At 34.5% G+C, this 21,208-nt stretch overlaps 1 protein-coding gene across 1 annotated transcript in view; it reads right to left on the bottom strand.

The window, feature by feature from the left end:
• The window catches only part of LOC136038012 (EEF1A lysine methyltransferase 2-like), a 39,987-nt gene extending 21,041 nt beyond the window's left edge, over window positions 1–18,946 (bottom strand). The window contains 5 exon segments of the mRNA XM_065720937.1: window positions 9,301–9,306; window positions 9,308–9,405; window positions 12,742–12,826; window positions 16,014–16,112; window positions 18,860–18,946. Coding sequence (XP_065577009.1) covers window positions 9,301–9,306; window positions 9,308–9,405; window positions 12,742–12,826; window positions 16,014–16,112; window positions 18,860–18,909 — 338 coding nt within the window. The 5' untranslated portion in view covers window positions 18,910–18,946.
• Between the last annotated feature and the right edge of the window lie 2,262 nt (window positions 18,947–21,208).

Below are 21,208 nucleotides of genomic sequence, written 5' to 3' on the forward strand. Positions count from 1 at the left end.
CAGACATAAAATTCATACGAGGCTTGACGTGTTTAATATTATTGAACAAAACTAGTGGTTGATTATTGATGATTTCGCCAAAACCATTTATGAATGGTGTGAGGAAATGTTACAGTAATTCACAGTCCAGTCTCATCATGAAAAATTTACCATAACCGTTGTTCTCCATAATCTCTTTCATCAGAGCCATTGTATAAAAACACTTGCATTAAATCGTACTTACTGCATCATCTATAGGGTTGTTCGTGATTCAAGTTCTCTTATAACCTTAAACAAACAAACATATCCCGGTGAACCGATTTTTTTACTCTTGGCATACAAACAAGCTGCAAATAAACCTTATGGTTATATTCTATTGGATCTCAATCCAAATACAACCAAAGATTTACGTGTGGTCAAGGATATATTTGACAATGAAATTATCGTATCTATACCAGTGAACAGTAGAAAAGGTTATAAGTTGCCCTGATGAAAATGAAGAAACTGCATGAAAACAGACAATTATTTTCCGTCCTAGGTAACTCGAAACTGCTGATTAGGAAGGGTGTACTCAAACACGACATTGACAATGAATTCATTTATCTCCTATCTGTGCTTTGTTTAAATTCAACTGAAGGAAATGTTCGACTACCTGGAGTACTTAAGCAACGGACAAAGCAAACATCGTTCATCTCTACGCGCCCTAGCTTGCAAAAAGAAAGGAATTTTTTTTACAGAAAACGACTTCTTCAAGCGGAAGGTAGTTTCTTTTCACTGTAACTGCCAATAGCTGCGGGACTTGTATACACTATTCACTAGAAAAATTGCTAAACATTACAAATTGACACCAAAAGAACTCGCTCTTTCACAAAAAAAGCACTTTGAAGATAATCCTGACAGACTTATAACCAATGAGACAATTGCCGATGATAAAAATTAATTTTCCTTAAAAATGTCCTTCGATGTGTCGACAAGGATAAACCTTACCGTAAAAGACCGATTGAAGTACATGTCATTTATCAACCTAACCCTCAAAGTTCTGAAAATTTGAAACTGCCAATACAAAAAGAAGATTTATCTGAAGTTTTAACGAGTGTTGTCGACCTAATGCCTCATTTGTATCGTGAGTAAAGTAAAACACTCTTGACCTATCTCGCTGAAAACAAACATGTACAAATTGATGAAAAAATGATGTTATAGTGACGGCAAGAGTTGAAATTCAATTAATTTGGTATCAGATTTGATTTCAAATCGTAAAAACCATTTGCAAAAATGTTTAGAGTCATCAAAATTTCCAAAAAGTGTTATTGAGAATAAACTTATGGTTAATCGGTTAAGCAAATATGGAGAAATATCAAAAGATATTTTAAATCGTATTCGGAAGATACTTGCAAGCCAAGTGGGGGTGATGATTCAAAAGGTATCAAACGAAGGCGTGTTAGTATCAGAGCATGACCTATTAGTAAGCCAAAAGGGTAGCGGACACTTCACACCAAGTTTTCGTTGAAAATGGCTCAACTTTTAAAACATGCTTATGAAAATACTGGTGAAGCGGAAAATTTAAGTTCCGTCACCACACTTGCCCAAGTCGATGGAGTTGAAAAGAAGTTGGCGACAGATTATTTACAGAATGAGCCCAGCAAAACTCTTCATCGAAATCATAGAGGTTGCGGTAGGCAATATCAAAAAACTAAAGCCTTTTTCCCATTACTTATATTACAAACAGATCATTTGACTCTAGATAAGATTCAACGACGTCACAACAGTCCGTGCAAGTATATTTTAATTGCAATCAGTGTTTTTAGTAACTATAGATATACCATTACATTGCGGTAAAAGAGAAGTGATAAAGTTGCTAGAGCCCTATTCTCATAGAAAAACTCAAACAGATTGGGGGAGTAAATTGGTTAATCAACATGTAAAAACGTTTTATTGAAATACAGTACAATAATCTATCATAGTCATAGTCCAATAAAGGCGGCATTGGCTGAACGTTTGAACAGAACGTTCGACTTTTAATGTCGAGAAATTATACAACAAAAATACTGCTGCTTTCATTCAAGATTTAGACAAAATCATGTTGATTTATAATCAACGTCCTCGTCAATCCCTGTCCAAACATAGTCATCCTGAAGTTCATCACGGTGAAAATATACTTGGCATGTTTCTTAAACAATATTCTAATGAAAGAAGGTAAGTGAAAAAGAGGAAATTTAATGTTGGTGATAAAGTTCGAATCAATCGAACAAGTAATATTTTTGAAAAGGCGAATTACTTGTGGGAAAACTGAACTTTTTAAAGTGTCAAAAGTCTTAGAAATTAAACCTGTAACGTATCATCTACGTGATACGAAAGATGACGAGATTCTTGGCGGTTTTTACGAGTGTGAATTACAAAAAGTTAAAACCAGTGAAATTAATCAAATTGAAATGACAATAATTAGTCAAACTCGTAAAGGTATGAGACAGTTGCTTGTTCTTTGGGTAGGATACAAGTCTGAGTTTGATTCTTGGATTGCCGCCAAAGGCGTTCACAATGCCTAATGATTCCTATGTGACATTCATGTCCAATGCCACTGATCCATTCTACAATGATCTTAAGGTATGACGCTTCTCTTGTTGATTGTATTGTTAAAATACATATTATATCCTGAAAAAGGATCGTACATATAACATAAAAGTTAAGACTAAACGATTGGCCGGTGTATGGTGAGAACGGGGAATGGATAAAATCACTGAACTTCGAAATATATCCGCATCTCACCCAAAAATAAAAGCTATATGGTAGTATGACTGATTTCTGTTGTGCAATCAATTGAAAAAATCTCTGCTCTTAAGAATGATGCATTCTACTTTAACCATTCAATGGAGCATGGTAGGGTTTAAATTAGCTCTCCCGTCAAGAATGAAATGATTCATATCAATGATAATCTGAAAAATGTTCTTGGTTTCAAACGGAATGTAATCGAGAGTGAAAGTGCTGGTACCATCAGCGAGATCGAATGTGTTATTTTTTCAGACTATCCACCCGGCTTCTATTCAGACAATTGTATATTTCTTTAAGCGTCCTTTGTTGAGACATCAAAAGTCGGTAATACCAATGCCCCCTCCAGCGTCTTCTTGGGCAAAAATTATTCACAGACACAATCACCGCTACAATATAAACTTCGTATTTGGAACTAAGTGAATTAGGCGATTCTTTAGCAATAATAAAAAGTTTGATTGTGGTTGCATGTCATTTTCGACCCATTTAGTAAGGTGGCTAGCAGAAAAAATACTTTTGTTGGTCCTTATATTGACTGCTATGTTGCTACTCTTAGACCACAACGACTAGGTCATGGAACGGACTGTTACAGGGGTCGTTATTCAATGTCCGATTACGGTCTCGGCAATTGGTTTGCTATGTTGTTTCGCTCTGCATTACCCATGGCCAAAAAATATATTGCATAGGTTGCAGCGGATCTTGTGTCTTCTATACTACACGATTGGGGCTCTAGGAAGGATTTTAAACGAAGTGTTTTCAAAATCTCAGGTACGGGGCTCGATACCTCGGCGAGTGATTGAAATCATGCCAAAGCAGAAAAGGTTTAAAAAGGCTAAGAAACACCTCATAAATCATCAGTCTCAACTCATACCGAAAGCGTAAAACACGCTCTTGTCAAAGAAGAAAAGGAAACCAAGAGTAAAAATAGTTAGATGAAAAAGGCATTTCTTTTCATAGAAATGACATATCTATCATATAAAGAATCTCATCCCTCAGTCACCTTATCCCTTAATCGTCTCAATTCAGAAAATGTTGATGTGAGTGTAAAACATGGTTACTACCAACCAATTTATCCACACCAACCGGTCTCCAAAAACGTACAATTTCAAATTCATTCCAGTAAAGACTATTTCATAGATTTGACTTCCACATTTATAGATTTGCATGTGATTTTCAAAAATCTAACAATGAAAAACCAAGTGCAGCTGAGGGGTTATCCAATGAAAATTTTGTACTAGACAATTTGTTTACAAAAGTGTCTACATAGATGGAACGTTGGCGAGGACAAGCAACAATCTTTAACACTTATATACGGTATTTAATTTGGAAGTTTGAAATGACAGAAAATATGGGGAAAAGGATAGAGAAAGAAGATAGAGAGTGACTAAGCAAAAACATTAGCGAATATTTTGAACACATGTGGCATATTGAAGAGGAACTTGGGTAAGGGTCACCTTCATCCCATGGCTTCCTTAATATACATAAAAATGTAATTACCTGGAGAAATGCATGGATCACATACTTTTTGTAATTGCGTCTGCCACAACTCACAGTAAAAGTTGAAGTGTTAACTCTTCCCGTTTGTATGCAGATTTTAAAGCTTGAAGGAACAACGAACTATATCATCCTGTAATATCGGTAATATCGTCCTGAGGATCAACAAAATCTTATACAGGCCCAGTAATAACGATGGAAAAACCGGTGTACTCGTAACCCTTACAGAACAAAAAGAATACGGCAGATGCAGTATCCATAAGGTTTTTTGGAACCAAACGAGTGTCGTTGACCGCTAAAACCCGTTTGGGCATTAGACATTCAAACTTGCAAAAAACTTTGTCACCAACATTTAAATTTGAAAAAACCTACGTCATTGACAAGGTCGTTTGGATTTCCATATGTAATCATTAGACCAAATAAACAACGGACGAGCGTCTTGGAGAATGCCCTTAGGGAGGGTAGTTATTGGATTTGTTATTGCATTACTACTACGGCATCACTTTCCTTGACCGAGTATCAAACAAACGGGTACTCTCCTCCTTGAATTACCCCCAAATCATCATGCAAACCTTCCGGCTCCATCAGCTCCGATGGTTAGGACATTTTCAGCGCATATCCCCACCTCAACGGCCAAAAATAGCTTTTGAAGGATGAATAAATGCCTTTCACCCAAGAGGCCTCCAAAGAGCTGGCGGAAAAAATTATATAGTCACCCGTTCCCCGCAATGCTGAGGATTGTAAAAAAACAGGCGGGCATACCTAAAACACTGTTGTGATGCCACAAGAGGAGAAGCCCCAATTTGGCCAACTTGGCCAGATGGGATTCACGTAAGTAAGTTCAGTATTAAATTTACCTAAGAACATATCTATCCATCTTCACGACACTGTCCTGATTTGTTAAATAACAAAACTGGTTGGTAGGATAATGATAAAAAAAATCGAGCTCGATAAAACCTTAGCAAAGGCTTGAGGTTTGTGGATGATAATGGACAGGGGTAGCTTAAAGCACAAAGACAAAGACAGGGGGAAGGAATCATCTACTCTACCGAATTCTAGGCCATACTAAAAAAACTCGTCATCACCTAAAAATTTAATGATGACTATTCTTTATCCTTTACACCCCAGTAGGGAAAAAATAAAGAACGAAAATGAAATACTATATGGAACAATTTGTAACTTAGAACAGCTTAAATTTAGATTCGCCTCCTCTTTAAATGATCCATCACTGGATAATCTCCTTCATGTTATTCAAACATCGACAAATATTCAATTCAGTATGACTACTTCCGTGTGAAAGTTGGAAGAAGGGAGCATGAATTTGAAAATCCTCATTCTCATATCCAATTAACTCAAAATATTTGCCCAATAGTTATCAAGCCCAGAAATTGAAAAAAGAAACATGTCAACCATTCTACAAAAAAATCGAGAGAAGGATGGTTTTAAAGGCACTATTGGTCCTATTTCGTGCCTACAATCATACACCACAGAATTTTTGTATGATTTTCACTATAAATTCGACGCTACTTGCCCATTTTTCTGCTAAAAATTGGACAAGGAGATTTCCAGGGTGCATTGGAACGGTCACTGACCCATTTTGTTCCTCAAATCGTACAAATTGACAGTCACTCAATATTTTTGGTTTAATCAAGGTAGAATACGACTGGCTTACTGCTTTAAAAAAAGAAAATGAAGATGACAGGGTTGGGGTATCGAAAATTCTCTGGCTCACTTTGTCCTCCAATCACAGCCCATAAAAATCCTTGCATTTTTGCGGTTCGAAATAGCTGCAAAAAGCCTACCTTTGGACTACAAAAACATTTGAATGTAGAAACATGAAACATGACAGGGCACTGGAGGGCCACTGGCCCTTCAATTCTCCAATCCTTGCACAATTCCGTGCCAAACAAGATGTAACATACCTGCGTTTCTGCAAAAACAAAAAGAAATTGGAAGAGAGCATAGGGCGGGACCATCGGACTAATTTGTGCCTTCAATATCACTAATCGAAAATTCCTGTGTAATTCCAGCATAAATAAGGTCCCACATGCATAACTTTTTACTAAAACATAAACAGCGGAGGGGAGTGACAAGTTTACAGAGACCAAGGATCCCATTTTGTTCTCAAGTTACAGAGACTGAAAATCTCTTCTTGACTTTGAGTATACATGGGTACCAATTTATGATCTCTCCGCTATAAATTTTTGATTTAAATACGCGGAGGGAGGTCTGAGGCTCGGCTGGTTACCTTCGGTTCTCTAGTCACTTGCATTGAAAATTGTGTAATTCTGGGTAAAACAAGGTGTAAAATTCAAGGATTCAACAACATCCACGAAGGATACTGAAGGGGCCATGAGGCAGCTTTATGTCTCCCATAATTCAGGTTGACCATATTTGTTTCAGACTGACTCAAAGGAAGTGTAACACACCCAGTGGCGTCAGTTGGAAGGGGAAGCAGGGGGAGCTCCCCCCCTGCGGAACTCCATAGGGGCGGAATTCCTTACATCAAGAGAAATAAAAATGCTTTGTTTATTAAAAAATACCTATTTTGATATTTTCACTGGAAAAAAAACACAAATTTACATCCCTAGACTACGAAAAATATATTTTGTGCCCTCCCCTTATTTAATGAATTGACACCACTGAATATACCTACATTTCTACTAAAAAGTTGACAAATGAGGATGGGGGTGATGGAGGAGCCATGGCATGCTTCATGCTTTTACCTTGTTTCCACACCAAATCAAGACTTAGCTTGATTTTTTTGCCAAGTTATTTTTCAATTCCTGCATAATAGGTAGCATAACAATACAGCTGCTTGTCCCTTAGAATTTCCATAATTTGTACATTTCATAAACAAGTTTAAAAAAAACAAACAAAAAAAAAAGACATGTACTGACCACTGTTAAAAAGACGCTTTTGCAAAGACCACTTTTATCAGGTCCTGAAGGCCTCTCTGACTACAAGAGCATGGAATTTCGTATACCCCCTTTTGTATACAAAATTCCATGCTCTTGTGGTTAATTTTATGTAGGTAGAACACAGCAGAATTTAGAAAATAGGCTACAGCCACACAGAAATAACATAGACTGCTCACTAAAACATAATAAAAACCTGAAACATTTGAATCAGCCATAGCAGAACACGTATATAATTTTTCTCATCAAAGAATTTTATTTGATCAGACAAAAATTTTAGATACATCTGTAGGACTTTTGCAAAGTTTAAGAGAAATTATAGAAATAAAGATTGTCTATGGGGGTAATAGTATTAATAGAGAAGAAGGGGATTTTAAGATAAGCTCAATTTATAATAACTTAATTAAGGACAAAGTAAAAACTTCAAAGAATACTGATTTACATAATTGTCCTGAAACAAGTGATAACCTTGCGAACAAGAGTCAGAATGAGGTCAATGCTGGGAAAAGTCAACGGACTGCAGCTAAACTAACAAACAAAAAATCCATTTAATTTATAATTCATGAAATTGTTGATTAACCTGTAAGATCTAGTTAGGGATGATGGTTTGGTGACCTTCTTTTCTTTTGTTCAAGTAAATATAGTCTTCACTTTTAATAGATTACCATTTATACAAAGATTATTCAGAGGAGAGTAACCAATGGTTTCAATATAGACATTCACTTTGGTTTTTTCTTAAGTTTGTAACATCGGTGCTGGAAGTTTTGTTTATAATGTGAGTTGCTTTTATTTATTTTTATTTACTGTTATAAAAAAAAAATCTTCATCTTATTCTTCATTTTGTTTATTTGTCGTGGTTTTTTGTTGGTGTGTATTATGTTTTAAAGACGTTTTTTTCCTCTTTTTTGCCGTTTCTCTTTCTTTTCCGTTGAGAAAGGCTCCCGGACGTTGGGCCAAAATATTCGGAATATTTTTTTTTAATTAAAAAGTAGTTTTGTTTTTATTTTTGTTCACTGCTTTGTTGAAATTAAAATCCGTTTTCTCTTGCTTAATTTTTCGTTAACAGAAATTATATGTGATGAGAAGGTACTACCATCTCAATACCACACTCTTTACGCTGAATTTTGACCTTATAATCCCTCCCATGCTTGGTACCCATTCCTGACACATAATTTACAAAGGTATTTTCAAATTTTATAAGATTAAAAGGTGAACTTTCCTCTACCCTCCTCTAGATTGAGCTTGTGGAACTCTTGAGAAGTTTGAAAACTTAAGCTTTGAAGTACACTATTGTGAAGCTTCCAGTACCTCTTCCAACAGGGAATAAGTCCCTGTTTTCTTAAGGATTGGATGTGCAACTATGGATACGCTAGATATAACCAAAATAGATCAAATGAATAAAAGGAAATTTCCGAATAATATTGTCTGTAATAATACTTCGTTATATTAACCTTGTGCACTTTTAGGGACATAATGTGCCACCCCAGCCAAGTGTCCTCACAGACTAGGAAGCTCGACGATGCCCAAGACTTTAAGACTATAAAAAATATGTGGAATATTACGCATGTAATGGCAATAATGTTGAGATTTCGCATGTAAGGAGCTGCCCCCTTTATCTGTCGAGACTAATTGATAATTTGATTGTTGATAGAAGAGTTTTGGTGCAATCAAATATTTTACTAGTAAACTTTTATTAAGACAAAGAGCTCAAACACAATACAATGTAGCAGATACATCACCTTGTGTTTGCATCCCATTGGACTCATTTAAAGACGACAATTTTTTAGTTCGTCAGATGCGGGTTTTTTCATTCTTGTGTATACTGTACAAAATCTGTATTTTTTTCTCATTATTTATATGTGTGTTCGTTTAAGAAAGGTAATTATTTTTCTTATATTTTTTCCTTCTTTAATAAAGACTTCTGGGTGTGAACAGCTAAGAATTAGCTCCAAAAACACCGCTGAACCTTCAGAAACGAAGGGAAGCCGTGTATTTTACGCTATTTTTTCACAGGAAGCATCACTTAATTTTCCTTGAAGAAAAATTCTGAGAAAAAAATGGGAAACTTTATCTTGGACACTTCTTTACTGTTGACTCCACCCAATGATTTACATATAATTGCTTTAATTGGAAATAATACACTCACTTCAAACCGAACATGTGATGATGATTCCTTGGCAATCTCTCTAGATAATTGTACAGCAGTCTCTGAATAATCAATCCCAAGAACGTTCAAAAATCCTTTCCGACTCTGAAAAATAGAAAATCTTTTGGAATTACTGTACAATCCACAAAAGCGAGAATTACTAAAACTTAAGACACCTCATTAATTATTACTGAAGTGCCAGTGACAATTTCAGAACTCTCATAAATTACCAGGATGATTTTTTAGTTCTACTAAAATTGCAAGCTTAAAATTGTAGGTCAAATCCAAAGTAATTGGCATTTTTCATTTTATTTAAATTTTTAAACTAAGGATATACGTATCTTTATAAATTGTAACTAAAAATTATGTTTTATTGTGTTAAATATGACTTTGTTTCTTAATAGATATTACGATTAAATCTGTATTTTTTTTGTAATTACTATCTCTAAGTAATATTTGTAATGTTCAAACAAGACAAAAAATTCTTTGTGATATATTCAAATTAAAACTTTCCACCATCTAACTGGGTCAAACAGTCACTTCTCTTGAATTTTTCGAGAGAAATACATAAAGACATACACTGGATATCACCCAGGAAATTTTTGTTCGGGGTTTTAGTAATATGAATGAAAAAGAAGGGGTTTACCTCATATGGACTTTGTCTAACGGTCTCAAATAAGGGCTTTTGTGCCTGCATTTTAAGATCAATTTACGAGGCAGAGAAATGTTTTTTTTTAGGGAAAAGTATTTTTACCCGATTTTTTCAGACTAATTTACAAGCTGGAGATATATTTCTAGAGGAGGGGGATATTTTCCCCAGGGGGGCGAGGGTCAGAATAAAAGTACAATGTTCATTAGGTCAGCTTCTTTCAACTTTCCAGGGGGGACTCTTTGTATCAATTTTAATGGGGTGGTGTACAGGCATGGTTTCCCCCCCCCCCCACGAACACACGCATGCTATTCAGTAAACATACAATTTCAGACATTAGGAGTGCTTACTAAGGTTTCTTCTTGGTTTACAATTCAAAATTATGGACATGGGGAAATATCCCACATTTGTGAAAAAGCCTTCTTGTGTACACAGGCATTCACAGTCGAGTCTTTGACTAAAACTAAATGAAAAAGCAAGTCTTTTCAACTGAAAGGAAGAGCAGCATTCAAGCTTAAAACGAACAGAAATTATTCCATATATGAGGGGGTTGTCCCCTATCCTTACTATCTCACCCTCCAAGCTAAAGTTTTTTAGTATTTAAAAAAAAACTTCTAATTGATCTAATTTAACGATCCCTGTGTTTCAGAAGTCAATCTTACAGAATTGGGACAAAAAGTCAAACAGCGTAAAGAACGAGGTAGTGAAGAGGAGAAAGCCCCCCCCCCCTTATATACATAATGATTTCAGTTCATTTTAAGTTTGAATGTTGCTCATTACTTTTAGTTAGAAAAACTTCCTTTCTCAATTTAATTTCTGATCGTTATTTAAATAATGCCGCGAAACCCGTCTCCTCCACCAAGGAAAACAAATAACCCCACGGATTTATTCTCTACAGTTCAATCCCAGTAAAAATTTACCTCAGACAATCGGGGGTTGATCCAAGATTGTCTTTACGGGGAGGGCACATAATAGGTTGCTTGGATAAACTTGCGAACAAAGATATACCCGCAATTTAAAGGGAACCTCGAAAATTATGCGTCGAAGATAGGTAGTGGAAATGGTCGTAAATTTAATCTAAAATCTGGTGAGGGTTAAAGTTCTAATAAATCTGTTGAAATTAAAACGGTATAAAAATATTGATACAAAAAATAATAAGTAATAAAAACCATCCCGTCATAAAAAAATAGATAAAAAGCTCTCCACCATCTATATAAAAAATGATATTTAATATTTTCTGCAAAAAATTTTGCCTTTGCACTTCTGACCACTATAGAGAGTGAGTTAAGCTTTTTATCGTAAAAAAAAAGTTCATGAATTTTGTATATGAATCCTAGAAATGCCCGAAATGTAAAATTTTCTATGAAAAGTTCATCCCCCCTCCAGAAACTTCCTTCCCCGAGGGAAATTCTCCCTGTGGAAAATTTCCCCAGAAAATCAGCCTCAAAGTCTAAAAATGTATACATACATGCCCAATAAGAAATACCATGCGTAAACAATTGGCAAATTTCAGAACTTAAAGACCTTTCCGCGAGGGCCGTGCTACCTCCAAATCCATAGTTATTGGACATTTCAACAATGCTGAACAAAATAAATATCTCAAAAATATGATCGGCTGACTTTGGGGAAAAGGAGCACGGAAGGGGGGGGGGTAGCTACCCTTCAATCTTTTTGGTAACTTAAAAAGGCCACTAGAACTTTTAATTTCCGTTCGAATGAGCCTTTTTCCGACATTCTAGGATTATCGGTTCAATGCGATCATCCCTCGGAAAAACAAACAAACAAACAAAAAAATAACAATTAAACACAAATCCATAATCTTTCTTCTGGTAAAAAAAAAACAAAATTCCATAATCTTGCAAATGGGAGCTTGAAACCTCAATAGTACAGTTCTCTGATAAGTTTAATTATATCGGTGTGTTTGTCATTAAGATTCCTTGACTGTTAGGGGTTATTTCCCGCTCTTTTTGAAGACCAGGCAAATTTACTGAGACTCGTATAGCCTTTAGTGGGTGACACCAAACTTAATGAATCTTATATCTTTAGAATCAACATAACAATTCAATTTGCTTAATATATCTATTGATATCAAAATTTCAGTTTTTGGAATTTCAATTACAATTGATCTGCGTTAGCTTTACTTACAGTTCGTTACGATGAGTTGTTTGATTAGTAATCAAGTAACGAGATTAAGACGCAACACAAATAATAAAAGATGCAGAGGATGCAAAGTACTGTAAAGGCGTTGTATGTGCTAGTATTGCTAAATGAATTTAGGTTATTTTCAACTTCATCTCAAGCTTTTTACAAACATTGACAAAAAAAAATTAAATTTCAAGAGTTGACAAATTAATTTTATAGTTTATTAAGTAATTAATAAGAAACGGAGCAAAAGGAAAGCTGGTGACAAAGGTAACTCAACTACAAAAAATGGAAGAGGAAACCCAAAACAGGAACAGGAAAATGAATAGTGTTGAAAAAATGGAAAGTATAACATAGAGACATACTGAAGACAAAAAAGCAAAATTTATAAATCCAAGAGAATATAGCTTCAGAAGTAGTTAACTTTAGTGTCAAAACTGAATTTATCCTAAGCTTCTATGATTTGAAAATAATTTCTAACATTTCTTTTATCGCCTTTGTAACTTATTAGCTACTGGAAGAAAAGAAAATTTTTGACTAGTGTTCCTAGGAAACTCAAAAGGGTTTCAAAAACTACTCAAAATGGAACTTTCAAAGAGATTTCATTTATTTGTGAAGAGAATTATGTTTATATAAACACTATTACTTACAATTTCCAGTGCAAGGAGTCCATTTCCAGAGCCAACGTCTAGAACTGGTGTCTTTTTGTCAATCGATTCCGAAGAAGAGCACCATCTATAAAAAAAAAATATTTAAAAAAAAGTTTTTTAAATCTATTTATTTCTTGTTTTAATAGTGTTCACGGTTATCCTAAATATGAGTAGGGCTCCCGTTCCCCAGCCGCTTACTATTTAAACCAAAATCTTCATGTTAAACTTTTTATCATAATGCTCTGGTTAAACTACTGTTTTGCTTAAAAACTACTCTTTCTACAATAGGAAGAGAGCTGTCACCCCTCAACACGCACTTTGCAAGCTTAGTCCAAATACATTAATCCAAGCAAAGGCAGGTTAGGGATTATATTCCCCCTTATATATTAATCAAAAGAGCTGCTAATTGAAAGTTTGAAAATTTAGCCTAAAAACAGAGAATAGAGAGAGTACTCTGAGAGTCCCCAGAAGGAGACTCCAGAGAAAAGCGTGGTATAAAAAGCTTCTATCTTTAACATTATCTTTTGTGTCAGAGCCAACTGATTCCAATTTACTATATATGTCTGTCACTGCTACCAAAAATAGAGAAACAGAGATAGTAAACAGTAAGGATATTACAAAAATTTGTAATGAAACCCAATTAATAATGTTACAAAACATATTCAAAAGCGTCTATCACTAGCGGACAAAAGCAATCAAATCCATATTTGTAGTATTTATTAAAAACAGCAGTGAAAAGCTTTTGTTTATTAAATTAAGTAAATACTGAAAAAAAACATCCAACAAAATTTCAAAAGAAAGAAAGTGACAATGAATAATATTGAAAAAACAAAGCGTTTAGCATAAGCATAATAACAGGTTAATAAAAGAGAAAAAAAATGAGAGCCAGTGGAAAACAAAAGGAGCAAAATTAGAAATGTATAATGGTGAAACTGCAAATCAGAAAGCAAAATCTAAGGATACTAAAAAAGTGAGCAGAAATACTTTTTCAGCTCCTTAGCTCAGCAACAATAGGGGTATAGCTTCTGTAATACTATTCACTGATGAAGTGAAAGGCATAAAGCAGTCACTGAACTAAAAGTCACACCATATTTTCAGAAATGTAAATAAATAAGGACTGGAGACTAGTTAAGGTATTGGACTTGATCATTTGACTCAGTGGTGAATGAAAAAGATTGTGTGTCTTTATTGTTCTGTTATAACCAGCATATTCCACTTGTGGTCAGTAGGTGTATTCTCCAGACTCATCACACTTACTCAAATTTATTTATGGCTAGATCTTTGAAAAAAAAAATAATCGAAGTTTCAACTGTATCACCAACAATATGAAAGAGGTAAGAGGTTTTAATCTCATCTCAAACTGCTTGAAAAAATCTCAAGGGAAAAATTCAGATGTATTTTAGTTTATGATGAATTGTAACTGTTCATATCCATTTTCATTATTTTACAGCCTGTGCAATAAGTAACAAGTTGTATAATCAGGCAACAAAACAAACCAGATTCTCGCAATCATACCTGTAAGCCAGAAAGAACTTCTCTCATTTGCAAAGGAGTTTAGAGAGAGAGATCAGTATATTTAAAAACTATCATAGCATAGCTAAATTCAGTTTTTTTTTTACAAAATCATACATTTAAACAAAAATCACACACTACAACTCAGCATTGAAAATTGATGTGAAGAAAGGCACAAATGAGTTGGCATAACAATTAGTTCATACTTTAGGGGGTAGAAGTTTATTTTGTAACCGAGTTTGGCTATTGGGAGGGGCAGGTTTGGGTAGTAGTGATTGATGGCTCTTATTGGCTAGGACGGATTTTCCAAATTGCTTAATAAGGTGTTCAAGCTGGACTTTAAGTGGAGATAAATTTAATTTAACAAGGGCTTGATCATAGGGTATGTCGCGGTTTTGGAGTATAATCCTTGTTGCTCTTTTCTGGATGGACTCTATGTTGCGTAATAGGTATGCTGTGTGGATAGCAGATGGGCCTCACACTGGGCATACGTACTCGAGCAACAGGCAAACATAACACATGTAAGGATGGAGAAGACTTTCAGTATCACACCCAAAACGCCTTATTTTGGTAAGCATCTGAAGGCTTGCATTAGCCTTGTGGACAGTTAAATTAATATGGGCACTGAAACTACAGTCACTAGTGAAAGTTACTCCTAAGGTTTTTATTTTGTTCACAATCGGGAAAGGGACTAGAGGCATATCTATATTCTGCTTCAGAGGGTTGAAACGAATTATCTTTGACTTGGCTATGTTGATGGTAAGATCATGACTTGAGCATTTGGTCTTTAGCTGATCAAATAACTGGCTGAAAACTGCTTTGTTATGATAGTGTTTTCGACCAGGTAAGCAAACACTTGGACAGATCATCTACAAACTAATGGTCATCACAATGACCATTGTAATGTCATTGTGCCTTGTGGGGCCCTGCAAGAAATATCTGACCATGATGAATCCAAATCGTTTTTGTGGAGTGCAAAGACTTTTTGTTTTCTGCTAGTTAAGAAGTCAAGTACAAGGCCAAGGGTGCTTCATTTGGCCCCCATTTCCTGAAGATTCATGCCTGCAGTCAGGTTGTGGATTAGGTCAAAGGCCCTTCAATGACCGTGATATTAAAAATACAGTTGCTTTTAGTTTACAAACTACTTCTAGGGTTTGAACACCATTTTAATTTAGGAACCTACCTTTCAAAGACAGATTATTAGATGTTAGCTTTTGTTATTTTCTATGTGTGTGTTTTTGTCTTCTTTTTCTCCTTTTTTCTTTGAAATTGCAAATTTAAAATTGAAAAGCTTCTACTATGCAAATATATGCAAATTGATGTTGATGAAAAATCCTGTAATTCATGATTAATCAGGGTTAGCATGGATATTCTGACAACATAAGCCCACTCCCCTAGTTAAAGAGTCAGCACATCTGCCACCCTGAGGACTGTATATGCATGCACTTATGTTATAATTACAGGGTGTTTCTCTCAGTCCTAACATAGCAATATACCAAAATGGGCACACCTGAAATACAATATGCCTTGATAGTTATCTATTTGTTAGTCTATACAACTCAAAAACTGAAAATTTTTAGGAAATACTAAATCCAATAACATGTGACTACATATAAACACAAAGATGGCATTTTATGCCTAAATTTGTATATTCTTCAATAGTTGAATTGCTGAAACAATTTAATTATGGGTTATAGTTTGTTTGATTGAATTTGTTGATAATGTTTGATCTAGAACTATTTTAAGAGACAAATACTTACTTAACTATCCTATTCATAACCAAATTACCAAACCATACTTCACCTTCATCTCCATGGTCATGAAAATTTTCTAATTCAAGCTGATACTGGTCATCCCAACTAAAAAATTTGAATTCATTTACATTTTAATCAGGTAAAAACATAAAACCAACTGTTTTTTAATAATACATAACTTAAACATTGAATTAGACCTAACATAAATTGGCAATTGATCAAGGAACAGCTTAGGCAGTTACAAGGCCACAAGAAAATAGGCACAAAAGGTTGTATCCAAGTTTACCAAAATACTTTTTGTTCTATTTCTATGTCTTAGAGTGAGCACATAAGATAGAAAAAAAAAATATTTGCAATGGCAAAGTTCATCAAACATATTCAAAAACTTTTAGATTTATACATGTATATAAATTCTCATTTGCAAAAGAAAAAAGAAAAGATGTTTTTCCTTATCTATATTGAGGTCTTTTTACAATTTAGTAAATTTCCTTTTTTTATCAACTTACATGGTAACTCTATAACTTCAAACTATATTTAACACTAGGAGGACTTTCTCTTCTGTATTATTTTATAGCGAATGCCAATCAGTTGGTAAGGCAAAAACAGCCAGACAATTTTAAAAAATAGTGTAAATATTTATCAATCAAGAGAGGAATTTAAGTACAAAAAACACTTAGTAATTTTCAGAAGTTTTGATAGGGTAAGATACTGATTACTTTGATAGTGCATTATCTTGGATAAAAATTCAAAATAAAATACCCTATATCTCTATTAACATAGGTCAATGTTGTCTACATTGTCTACAATAGGTTCCCAATATTAGACAAACTGTGTTCAAGTGTTGATAATTAGGACAAGACTATTTGGGATTGGCTGACTACAATATTGAAAAACTTTTTTTTATTTAAACTTGAAGAAAAGTTGCATTTACAGCCATGCCTACTTAAATATAATTGACCTGATTTAGGTTTGCAATATTTGATGGTAATAGTCATTTATGCTTTGTATTCTAAGGATCAAATATTGTCATTTGCTACTATATATAGAGGAGTACAAAGTCCAATAAAAGACAATATCAAGCTAATTTTATGCTTATTAAGGCAGGATTGGCTCTCAAGGAATCTTCCAGTATCTCCCATGTTAAACATTCAGAGTTTGCCTGACATAACTGAATTAGTGATTTCAGTGGTTTTTATTTTAACAAATAGAAAAAAAATTGAGAATATTGATCTAATCAAATCTTAAAGCCAACAATTGTTTTTTTTTTTTATAATACCAAAAAACCTGTTTTGGGCTTGTATTCTAGATTGCTACACTTGACACTGTTGTTGTGGGGTATCAAAAAATATTATATTCAACAATCAGAAACTTATTACTATAGTATATACTACCTGGCTGCAGTCCCTTCAAATGCTTTACATATATGTGTTCTGAAGTCAAAAATTCCCCTCAAAAGACTAGATGCAGCTGTGATTGGAGCATGTGAAAATGCATAAATTAGACCAAGGGACTAACCACTTGGATTGTTCTTGAGCAATTCAGTAAAGTATTAGTTAGTTGTAACCAGTTTAAACAGAATCTGGTGAAAAAGTAGCATGTAGACACCAAACTGCTGGTTAATAAATACATAAAAAAATTATATTGCACAAATAATTACAAGAAGAATTGCTAAGGGTAACCTGTACCTAATTGTAATTTTTAGTGAAACTCCCTTAAGTTCAACCTTCTTATGTTTATCTAGTTGAAGTAATGAAGAAAACTGACAACTTTGCCTTTGACTGAGTTGCCACCCCTGAAAAAGAATTGACTAGGGAGTAAAATGCTTGGACTTCTTCTTGGCCTTAAAAAAGTTTGCAAAAAATTCAATGGTTAAAAAACCTAATTTGGGGGTAGTTTAATAGAGATTTTACAGTAATTTAACTGTTGAAGTTATGACTAGCTGCCTGGTAAATGTATCACAGTTCATATTATTGACTTACCATTACCAATAAAGTGGACATACCACTTAGTAATTGCTTCTACTGCAAATTCAAATTTAAGCGCTTTTTGAGCTCTTAAAAACAAAAAATTTCAATTAAAGTAGGCTATGAGTCATTGGTCATTTTTGAGAAAATTACATTTTCTCAGTTGTTTTTGACAAAATAATACTACATTTTCTTAGTCCCAAAATTATTTATAGTTAGGCTATGTTAGATTAGGTCAAAAAGTACTTAATTTGAATTTGCAATAAAAGTGATTATTATAGGCTATTTGCAAAGAGCATGAAAAAAGGCATTAAGTGGTATGTTCACTTTATTGGTAAGTCAATAATATGAATGGTAACATGTTTACCTAGCTGACCAGCTACTGATTAGCCCATCTTATCTAGGTCTAACACTTTTCTGCTGGCAAACAATAAAGAGCAGGGTGTTAATTTGAGGGCACAGAATAAAATTTCCAAAAACAGCAATTGGAATACTTGTAAAACAGCATAAAAAGAAAAGCCAAGTATGAGTTCACATGTGCCCTATAATAGCTAGACTAGCTAGTAAAATAGCTAGGCTAATGGGGGAAAAGCTCCAGATTTACTTAGGCTAGGCCTAATTTCTTTCAATGTTATCTACTAAGCTTTAGTTGCAGAGAGAAATAGAGACAGAAGTTTGAGAAACCCTTCCAAGAGATAATTTTGGGTGTGAATTCATTTCTGAAGGTTAATTTTCTTAATGCAACCAAGCCTAGCTAGATTATTTCCAAAACAGTAAAAAGCCCCTCATCCAGAATTTTGTCCACCGCAGCTAGGCCTACGGATATATTACTCAAAGTAACTCCATTTTTCATAATGATTTACCTAAAATATATTATACGCTACTAACAATTCTTTCTTTCCTAAAGCTGAAGGCTCGAGGTCGGCTGTTTGCGACATTTCTTAAACTTTTAAATTTGTCTTTAAAAGATGCTTTCTATACTAAATAAGTCAGATATTGTTAGATGTCGCTAAAACTATCTTAGCCAATAAGGTCTTGATTTTCCTTGACAAATTCTAACAATTTGAAATGTTTCGGGATGAGAGTCAGCACATTTACTGCAATTAAAATTTAATAAAGTATTTAATTTGTGTGTGAATATTAATTTTTGAAGTTGCTGATGGTGTCCTAGGGAAGAGTGCTAAGACTGCAACTAGGAATATTAGTGAAAAAGCTTTAGGTTTAAAAGAGAGTAGAAGGGGTTTGTATAAGAATTATCTGAGTGATAGGTCGTATGAAAACAAAAGGAATGTAAAGAAAGTAGATAAAAAATTAAAATATGAACTAAGGAGATGTGAAGTGGAGGCCATGGATAAAATTGTTGAGGATCTGGAAGATGCGGCTAGACGGCATAATAGTAAAATATTATACTGGCATGTTAATAAATTGAAAGGGAGTAGCCAATCCGGACTAGTCCCAGTTAAAGATAGAAATGGGGCCACAGTTAATGATAAGGAAAAAGTTAAAGAAAGATGGGTGGAACATTTTGAGAATGTGCTAAACCGAGATACAGTTGCAAGAAAAGATATAGATGAAAAGGAAAAAGTTTGTGATACCTTGGATGTGAAGGAAGATTTGTTTAGTGAGGAAGAATTAGCGACAGTACTAAAAGAATTAAAAAATAATAAGGTCCCAGGAGCTGATAGTGTGATTAATGAGTTTCTTAAATATGGTGGCTCTGAGGTTAGGAATAAGCTACTGAAGATTATGAACATGATTATTGAAAAAGGGGAAGTACCCAATGATTTTAGGAAAACCTTAATTAAACCACTGTATAAGAAAGGTGACAAGAGTGAGTAATTTGATACGTTTAAGACTGACACATGCTGTAGATAAAGTTTTAAGGGAAGAACAATGCGGTTTTAGAAAAGGTAGAGGATGTGTCGACCATGTTTTCACTAAATCGAGAAATCCCTTCGTTGTCAAACACCTTCGGTCCTCAGTTTTATCGATTATGAGCAATCTTTTGATTCTGTTAATAGAAGAGCGTTAACAAAGGTCTTATCGTTATATGGTATACCAGAAAAATACATTAAAGTGGTTTGCGCTATGTACGAGAATAATACTGCTGCGGTTAAGGTAGGAAATGAGGTTAGCAACTGGTTTTGTATTAAATCAGGAGTTAAGAAAGGTTGTGTTCTATCTTTCTTTATATGTATCATTTTGATGGACTTCGTCTTAAGGAGCACAAGAAAGGCAATTGGAGACCATAAAATCAAATGGAGAGGAAGAACGCTCCTGGACTTAGATTATGCTGATGATTTAAGCATATTAGATGAAAGTGTGAGCAAAATGAATGAATTTTTAGAGGTTTTACGAGTTAAGGGTGCTAAAATAGGCTTGCAAATTAATGTTAAGAAGACTAAGTCACTAAGGCTAGGAATAAGTGAAGATGAACAGGTGACATTAGGTAACGAAAAGATTGATCAGGTTGGGAGCTTCAGTTACCTTGGTAGTATTATTAGTGAAGATGTCAAAAGTAGAATAGCTAAGGCTCAGGGTGTTTTTTTCACAGTTAAAAAAAAAGTTTGGAAGAATAGAAAGATAAGTCTACAAACCAAGATTAGAATATTAGAAGCTACAGTGATGACAATGGTCAAATATGGCTCTGAAGCATGGGCACTCCGAAAAGCAGAAGAAAATTTACTAGATGTTTTCCAGTGAAATTGCCTACGGATTGTTCTGGGTACCCGGCTGACTGACCGTATTTCAAACAGTAGGTTGTACGAAAAGTGTGGTTCAATCCCGTTTTCTAGGGCTATAATGAAGGAAAGGTTGAGATGGCTAGGCCACGTTCTACGGATGAAAGATGACAGATTACCGAAGATTGTCCTTTTTGGCCAACCGTCTAGGGCTAAAAGGAAAGCAGGTCGTCCTTGTCTGGGTTGGGAGGATATCATAAATAAAGATTGAAAGGAAATGGGAACTTCCTGGGAGGTTGTAAAGAGGGAGTCTTTAAACAGATTAGGTTGGAGGAGGAGCGTGCGTAGCTGTGTTGGCCTCAGGCGGCTTGGTGCTGCAGTGAGTTATTAGTAGTAGTAGTTGTAGTAATTTTTATAGTTGTAATTTACTATAAGCTGCTTTGTACACTCGGGATATGGACTTTAACACAAAATTGACATTTACTTGCAGAATAAATCAATAAGCCAAATCTATGCTTTCATATAAGCAATTCGCAGCAAGTAATTTTATAATATT

The sequence above is a fragment of the Artemia franciscana genome, chromosome 17 (genome assembly GCF_032884065.1).
Source record: "Artemia franciscana chromosome 17, ASM3288406v1, whole genome shotgun sequence".
NCBI classification, from domain to species: Eukaryota; Metazoa; Arthropoda; class Branchiopoda; order Anostraca; family Artemiidae; genus Artemia; species Artemia franciscana.